At 39.9% G+C, this 8,701-nt stretch overlaps 1 protein-coding gene across 2 annotated transcripts; it reads right to left on the reverse strand.

Annotated features, from left to right (window-relative positions):
- On the reverse strand, positions 1-8,701 carry LOC111325392 (uncharacterized). 2 transcript variants are annotated; one of them, XM_022929203.2, is made up of 3 exons: positions 8,550-8,701; positions 4,271-4,867; positions 1-3,428 (listed from the first exon to the last, which is right to left on the reverse strand). In XM_022929203.2, exons 2-3 carry the CDS (start codon positions 4,815-4,817, stop codon positions 2,887-2,889), a joined length of 1,089 nt encoding a protein of 362 aa, XP_022784938.2. In that variant the 5' UTR covers positions 4,818-4,867; positions 8,550-8,701; the 3' UTR covers positions 1-2,886. The 2 variants fall into 2 exon arrangements, with proteins under 2 accessions (XP_022784938.2, XP_088592130.1); XM_088736004.1 differs by lacking the exon at positions 8,550-8,701 and having other exon boundaries at positions 4,271-5,230.

Consider the following 8,701-nt stretch of genomic DNA (forward strand, 5'->3'; position numbering starts at 1 on the left):
TGTGAATAATTGATAGCTTTTTATTCTGAACGAAAACATGTTAACTTTAGAGATTAGACGAATTTAACAAAAACTGAATGAAATTGTAAATCGCTTTGGAATACTTTCTCAACAGTTTGGCAATGAAGATTCTGTCCGCTTACTCGGCAGCGCGGTCCTGTTTTGCCCGGCGGCTGTACGGGGCGATCTGGTAACGAGCAGTATGGAATGTGCAAGGACTGGTACTGTCATTGCATTGCACAAGGTAAGGACACGTGATCTTGATTTAAAAAATCAGACACGATGTGGTAAAAACGCCCAATACGTTTGACATCAATGTCACTTCCGCCATAAACTGTGTCAAGTCGGTAAGAGAAAATTGTGCCAACCTGACCAGGAATTTAGCTGCAAATGCTTTCACCGGATAAATGTTGGAACTGTTTTTCACCATTGCATACAACTGTCTGGTGAAACAAAGCTGCGAATGTAATTTTAAGATCGTAATGGACTTAGGCAGTGTGGAAGTGTCTGGAGACGCCTAACCTTAAAACAAGAAATATATCTTTTTGAAAAATAAATTATTGAAATAGAGCAACAATAGTATCCATTAGATTTTCAAGAGGCAAACTTACGAAAAAATTCCACGATTTGATAACCCGCGATTAGTTAATGTCATATGAATAAGGAATCTTACGTTTTTATTCACTCAGTCTTGGAAATTTAAAAGGGTTCTGCCTCATTTCAATCGTCATTTTAATATTTGATGCTGAAATTTCTCCATTAAATTCTAATTGTACTTTAAGACTAACCATATGGATGTAAAACAACTCAAGTTTAAAGCGAATCGAAACGTCAGCTTTTGTAATCGTTACGGTGGCCAATTTACCATTTAAACTTTGTTGTTATATCCAAATTATTAAAGCGAATCTATGTACGCTTGCGAGTAACAAGTAAACATTGAGTCGATTGTTAGACGTACAACATACCTTGATGTTCTTTTAAGATTAAACTGGTTGAACACCAGATAGATGCGAGATTTCAGAACTTAAATATCTTAGCTGGTGGCTAGGGACTATTGCATCCTCTGTTAAACGAAAGTTTCTCCTTGGACGCTTCAGAAATATCGACGAATAATTTTCATGGCTTAAGATGAAGGATTTCCAGGGAAAATCATACGCAGATGTATTAGTGTTTCGTTTATCCTGTTACACAAAAAGACTAATGACGTATTTCCTTTACGGGGATAATAGTTCTTTTACGTATGTTGCACGATCCTCGCAGTAGATAGCGCTATTTAAGCAACAGCGAAAATCAGACCTGAAAAAAATCAGGCCTGTACGGGATTCGAACCACTGACCTCTGCGATACTAGTGCAGCGCTCTACCAATTGAGCTAAAAAGCCAACTGGGAGCAGGCCGTTAAGTTGATTCGTAATAAATCCGTGAAAGTGATAAATCAGATACAATCAAATATATGAAGTTCATATATTTTGAACTGCGGTATTAGGTACGTATGATGCACGATCATCGCAGTAGATAGCGCTATTTAAGCAATAGCGAAAATCAGACCCGAAAAAAATCAGGCCTGTACGGGATTCGAACCACTGACCTCTGCGATACTAGTACAGCGTTCTACCAATTGCGCTACCAATTCCCAACAGGGAGCAGGCCGTTAAGTTGATTCGTAATAAACCCGTGAAAGTGATAAATCAGATACAATCAAATATATCTTCATACGTTCGTGCATCATACGTATCTAATACCGCAGTTCAAAATATATGAACTTCATGTATTTGATTGTATCTGATTTATCACTTTCACGGATTTATTACGAATCAACTTAACGGCCTGCTCCCAGTTGGCTTGTTAGCTCAATTGGTAGAGCGCTGCACTAGTATCGCAGAGGTCAGTGGTTCGAATCCCGTACAGGCCTGACTTTTTTCAGGTCTGATTTTCGCTATTGCTTAAATAGCGCTATCTACTGCGATGATCGTGCATCATACGTATCTAATACCGCAGTTCAAAATATATGAACTTCATGTATTTGATTGTATCTGATTTATCACTCTCACGGATTTATTACGAATCAACTTAACGGCCTACTCCCAGTTGGCTTGTTAGCTCAATTGGTAGACTGAGCGCTGCACTAGTATCGCAGAGGTCAGTGGTTCGAATCCCGTACAGGCCTGACTTTTTTCAGGTCTGATTTTCGCTATTGCTTAAATAGCGCTATCTACTGCGAGGATCGTGCATCATACGTATCTAATACCGCAGTTCAAAATATATGAACTTCATATATTTGATTGTATCTAATAGTTCTTTTCTTTCATCCCGTGAAAACAAAGCCATGTTGGCGATGCTTTCTTCAGTTTTTACGGAAAACGGCTAAAGCTTGAATTCCATTTACATCATCACTAAGCTTCATACTCAGACGAACCACCATCTGTTGTAATCATGAAAAATAATATGTTATATCGCGCCAGGGCCGGAATATCCAGGAATCGGTAGTCAGAATTATAAAAACTTGCATGAAGCAAATTGAACAGAAAGAAATCAGTTCAAATAAAATGTAGAAAGATTTGTCTGGGTTTAGGATAGAACTCACTTGTCAGGCAGTGAATTTTTATAAGGTTTTTTCTTCAGTTAAATTGGTGCTTGTCTGGTCTCTGGATATGAAGGAAAAGAACACATGGTTCTCTTTCTACTAACAGGATTATTGAACTCGAGTACGTTTCCTTTTCTAAGGGAGGGTTTCAGTGATACTTTGCAAAATTTGATATCAGTAAGGTTTTACGGTTGAGTGTTTAGAACTGAAATTCAAAGTTTCACATGAGCTTCGCTTCTGATTGGCTCTGGTAGAAGTACGAAAATCCTGGACCAATCACAAATTAATTAATTGGCAGACCAGTCATTTTAGAATACACACTTTACCCATTTCTAAATCGCACAATAAAATGCGACCATCAGGTGCTGTAGTTAAAGCCGTGGGATATTGCAGCTTACAAACAGTTTTGCCAGTGAACCGACCTTCCATTGTGAACTGCTGAATGCGACCATTACTTCCGTCACAGACAAGAAGATTCTGCTGATTGCCATACTTCTCGACACACAAACCCCACGGAGAGTACAACAGTCCATCAGCGTCGCCCTTCGCTCCAATCTTGTTCAAAAACTTCCCTGAACTGTCGAACACTTTCAAACAGTTGTTCCAGGAGTCAGAGACGATGAACCTGCCTCTATGAGAGACACACCCAAAAGGATGATCCAGCTTTCCTGGTCCACTGTCTCCAAATCTTAACACAGGCTCACCATCTTGTGTCAAGACCTGGATTCTGTTGTTGACGCAGTCGGCCACGATAACATGTCCTTCGCCATCCATACAAACGCTAACTGGGTTTTTAAACTCTCCTTCTCCTATCCCTTCCTCTCCAAAGCTTTGTGAAAAAGTGCCTGTTGACAGAATGAAATATTAAGCTCACTCGCTATTTCAAGATCTACTCTATCTTCAATTACGCAGGTAATTTAATGCCCCTTAATATACTATAAGACTTATTAACTTGACGAAAATGTTGACCGTCAAATGCGACCCTAAAAAATCCATGGCTACAATTGTCTCGGACATGTTTTTAGACAAACATTGTCCTCAATATATCCCACAAAATTTCAAATTGTTTGTCCAAGTGCGACTCGGGCCTTACATCATAGAGGAGCTGTAAGGGGGTTTTCTGTGAAACGTGATTGCCTGTTTTTAATTGCCGTGACTCGTGACTGTATAAAGTTAAAAGCCGTGAACTGGGAACGATATGCCAGTCGTGATAGTGAAACAAAAAAATTATTCTCCATTGTTCGTGATAACTGAAAAGAAAACGCAGTTTCTTTCCTTAAAAAATTACTCGCCGAAGACTTACGCCAACGAAGCAACGCGAATCTCTCCGGGCGTTCTTATTAACGTGACCTACTTATTTTAGATCTTGCGTGACAACTGATAAGGGTATGAATCAGTTTAGTTCTTTGATCATCTTCTTACAAAGAAGAAAAACATTGCCATGAAATGAGGGAGAAATTCAAGATGTTAAGGTTTTCAAAAATGCAAGATCTTTTTTCACTATCATGTTATTTACCGTAAAGCGTGAAACGAGAATTTACCGTGACGTCGTGAATCGTGCGAAGGACTCCCCCCCCCCCCCTTCCCTTACAGGCCCTCATCGTAGGCAGACATTGCAAGCACACATACTTTGTATCGTGTTCAAAGCTTCCGCCGCTTTATTTGGAGACAAAATCTTTGCACCTACCTCTCTGAACATTGAACTGTTGAATGCGGTGATTTAGTTGGTCTGCCACCAGAATCTCGTCATCATTCAGGAATGTTACTCCAACTGGACTGCTCATTTGTCCAGGATTCTTTCCGTAGCAGCCGAGTGTCCTCAGGAAATCTCCTTTCTCGCTGAATATAAAAATACAGTGTCTGTGGATATCGGCCACAGCGATGAGCCCCTGACTGTTGACAGCAATTCCAATCGGCTGTCTAGGAATATCTCCCTTCAAATCAAATTTACTCACGATATCAATCCGTCGTTCTTCCGCTTGGACAGTGAAATGACTGTCAACAAGTTTATCGCTGTTGATGAAGATGTCGTAGGTGCCTGGAACCACAGGAATAAACTTGACGTGAACATTTCCATCGTCTCCTTCAAAAATACCGACGTTTTGCACTTTTTCAGCGGGTTCCAAGCACACTTCCACGTGAAATTCTTGTTTTGGGGTACCCTGCACGGGATGGACCACGACATCTGCTTCTAAACCAGCTTGAACATTTAAATTTTCGGTCGACAACTCCATCTGATTGACTTGAATGGAACGCTCTTCTGTATCTCTGCTTTTTATCGCGCCTATTGATAAAATTTTACATTACAGTCGTTATTTGAAGAGATGAAAATGCTGTTTATGTGACCAAAGGGAATCGTCATGGTCTGATCATAAGGTGACAGCATCGTCTTTATGATAATCACGTGGTGCCTAGATCACAGGGGTCTTACTTGTCAATTTTCCGCTGACGGACACTTTCGTAAGCGGAGAGGTCGCCCGTACTGACACTTTTTTAAATCGTCTTTCTCACCTTCCGATCAAACTTTGTATTTACACATTCCCGTAAGCGGATACTCTCTCGTAAGGGGACGTGGACAGTTTTGAAGGAAAAAATTGGATTTTTCTTTCGGTTACGCTCGCTGGTTATCGCGTAAGCGGACATCCCATGCAAAATAAATCTCGGTAATGAAATTTGCCTTAAAATGTGCAACTAAACAAAGACATGACCTGTGACAGAGCAACAGAACAATGGGGATCGGTTTTGTCAAATCTCCATTTGTCCGCGGGAAAGCAAGCTGTCCGGCGTTCGTTTGACATTATTAAACAAGAGTCCCACATAACATTTGTAGTGTCACGTTATGGCCACGTTCGTCATGGTCTGATTTCCCTCTTGTTTCTTGCGTAAGCTGACATCCACACTAATTTTCTGTGATTTTCACTTATGGAAATGATGTTTTGCGGGCGGACAGCTCAACTAACGGACACTTTTTCCAATTTATGAGTGTGTCTGCTTACGAGAGAGATCTGCAATACATTTGATCGTTGATACAAACGATTGCCTTACGCGGTGATCAAATTCTAATCTGCTAAATGCTGCGACCAAGACCCTTTCCGTACGAAGTACCACGTTTTGAAAAAAAGAGACAAGGAGTTACGTAACAACAACGAATCTCCTTCTTTCAAAGCTGCAAATCTTCTGGTGATCTTCCGAACTTTCGAGGTCACGTAAGCTCAAAATTTGCGGATCAGCAGATCGCAGAACCTGTGCAACCGGCGGAACCCATACTTTTTGTAAAACAAAGGAACAATGTAAAATAGAAATATAATTTCAAATGCTCGTTTACGTGTCAAAAGAAGTTTCATTTAAAAGAGAAATGTGTTTCTAACGCCCTTGACATGCTACCAAAAATTATCGGGGCGGTGTTCATTAGTAACTTTAATTTGAAAGCTCCAACGGTTTGGCGATATCAGTATTACGCCTCATACGAAGGCTATCAGTGAACCTTTAATTCCAATTCATTGTACATGACTCCCAAATGAGGAACTCGAATCACCTGTAATGCATGCGGAATAGCGCGTTAATTTCGGGATGATCGGAGTGTGCGAAGCAAATTTACAGCGTTTTGTTTCAATTGGTTGAGTTGGCGTTTACTCACAGACCTACCTTGGGGAGGGATTATTAACTGGAGGTTCTGCAGTCTACTGCTGCAAGTACACAGTTTAGTCACCCCAATATTCGCAAGATTGCCACCGACTACTGAAGACCTTCAGGGTGTCTTCCGGAAAATCGTTCGTAGGCGCGTCGCTTGAAAAGTATATTATTCTTTTACGCTGTGGTTGTCCCATGTGCGCTCTTTCATCTCGTCCTATTTAGTTGAAAAATTTTTGCACTTTTCAACACTTGTTAGTGGTCATTTGATAAATGCTTTATCATATTGACGAAGTTTTGTCGGGATGGATGGGAAAGTATTTGGCTCTCGGTCATGACGCACGGACTGAGCGCATACGATTATTTGAAATATCGCAAAAAAGTCGCAGACAAAACATGAAACTTATTTCATTTCTTTTTTAGGTTAAACGCTGCGGGGTGGAAACAAGTAAATGCTTGGAGTTCCTAGTGATCAGATAAAAGGTAAAAAATATGTTCTGAAAAGATTCGATTCTCGATAACTGAGAGGCAAAAATTTTTCTGCAGTTGGAAAAAGTAGTTGAAGAGACTGGAAAGGAAGTCTCCTTACGAAGGACCTTACGAAGGACCTTAGCATACGGTTCTCAATATGGCACTGGGGTGTTTTGTCTTACTAAGGCAGGAGAACATCAAATTGGCCGGGTCCTTGAAAAGGACCAAGCTATTCATGTTAGGAGAAATGCGATTTGCAAAACTTCCATGCCAAAATTGACACTACAAGTGCTAAAAATTTGGGCGACAAGTTTTGCAAGATAATAATTTTTAGAACTAATGAAGCTTTATGAAATAATAAATACCAACAAATAATCTTGATTAATTTTAATGAATTATTTTGTGAAAAATTTATTGATATTTTTATGTTTATATTATGAAACCGCCGCTTGGTTAGATAAAGTGGTAGAGCGCCGGACTGGCGTACGGGAGATCGAAGGTTCGAGCCCTAACTGAGGACAATGTGCTACCTTTCTATTGTATTAAGAAATGGATAGAAATTCTAGTCTTCTCGTATAAGGACGAAAAAAATCGTAGGCCCCTTCTCCTGCATCTTCTCCATACTGGTTAGCAGGGAACGTTAAAGAACCCACACACTTTCGCAGAGGGTAGGGAACGTAGCTGCCGGTGTTGTGTGGTCTGGCCTGTTTACTGAAATGGCGGTGAGGGAAGGGAAAGGGAAAGGTAATTTACCCAGTAGGGGACAACCTTGTCCTATTGTAAATTTGCCTGCCTTTGGCAAGTTGTTAAATACTACTACAAATATGTAAATTATGGCTCATTTCTTGAATTTAAAATTAATGTCACTATGTGCATATTTTTTAATAGGTTTTTTTTATGATAGTTTTTATTTTGATATCATTACTCTAGGCCCATAACCCTGGCTCTTTATTCCCTAGCTTCGACGATATATTTAAAAAATAACTGTGATTGCATTTTTTGTTAAATTGGTTTGAAATCTGGATGTTTTAGACGGGGGTGACTTAACGTGGATAAAAAAGTAACCAAAATGACTACTGTGTTTATTGCAAGGGATTCTGTAGATATTTTTAGAGTTTTGGAGAGACTGTTGCTAACTTTGGTTTTATCCCTTTGGTTGAATATAATTGCCTTGAGTCGCTTTAAGTCGCCTTAAATCGCCTTAATTCGCCATATTTTTTCTGCCAATTTTTCTTAAGTCGCCTTAAATCGCCCAGAACTACAGCGACGTTACGTCACAGCGTAGGCTAAACAGTAAAGCCCGAGTTTCGGCTCCTAAAATTTTACGAGCTTGTTACACCTCACCAAAGCATTTTTCAACACGGCATACCGCCGACCAAAGATTATGAGACACCTTGGGACCCCCAAGGCTCAAATCGAATTATTGATAGGAATAGGGTCCAAGAGGAAAGATCCTGAGAATGGAATAGCGAAATAGGAAACGAAGCGCTCCGTCTCCTCTTTCCACTGAAGTCATTTCATTTATTCCCAGACTCTTGCTTTAAAATTTACCGATGCTGGTGGTCTTATTGTCGCGAAAAAGAAAAAAAACAATTTTTCTACAAACAAAATATGCAAATAATTGTAATTGGTGCCCCGAATACAGTTTCCTACGAAAAAGTAGTGAAGCAGCTAAAAGTTTAATAGCTATAACTAAGTAACTTTTCCCAAAATAAACCGTGTTTCCTCGATATCTTGCCACCATTTAATGGTTTTAGGTTATTTTCGCGTACAAATATAGATAAATGTTTCAGCAAAAGAATGAGCGAAAAAATTATTCGCAAAATTTCGCTACCTAAGGCATACAGGCCTTCATTTCAACTCACCTTAAGCTATAAGTAAGAACACTGAGACTCCGGCGTGAACTACTAAGATGCAAGAATGAAGCTCTTTTCAATCAGTTAGCACATACTTCGAATAGGATTTCAAATGACGCATGACGTGTTGCATGTGTGAATTGCAATGCGCACTTCGCGAC

This window comes from Stylophora pistillata, chromosome 10 (assembly GCF_964205215.1).
Source record: "Stylophora pistillata chromosome 10, jaStyPist1.2, whole genome shotgun sequence".
Lineage (NCBI taxonomy): Eukaryota > Metazoa > Cnidaria > Anthozoa > Scleractinia > Pocilloporidae > Stylophora > Stylophora pistillata.

Coding starts and splice junctions, on each gene's coding strand:
- LOC111325392 (XM_022929203.2), bottom strand. CDS start 4,817: ATGGAGTTGTCGACCGAAAATTTAAATGTTCAAGCTGGTTTAGAAGCA. Junction 3,429..4,270: donor ACAGTTCAATGTTCAGAGAG/GTAGGTGCAAAG, acceptor TTCTGTCAACAG/GCACTTTTTCACAAAGCTTT.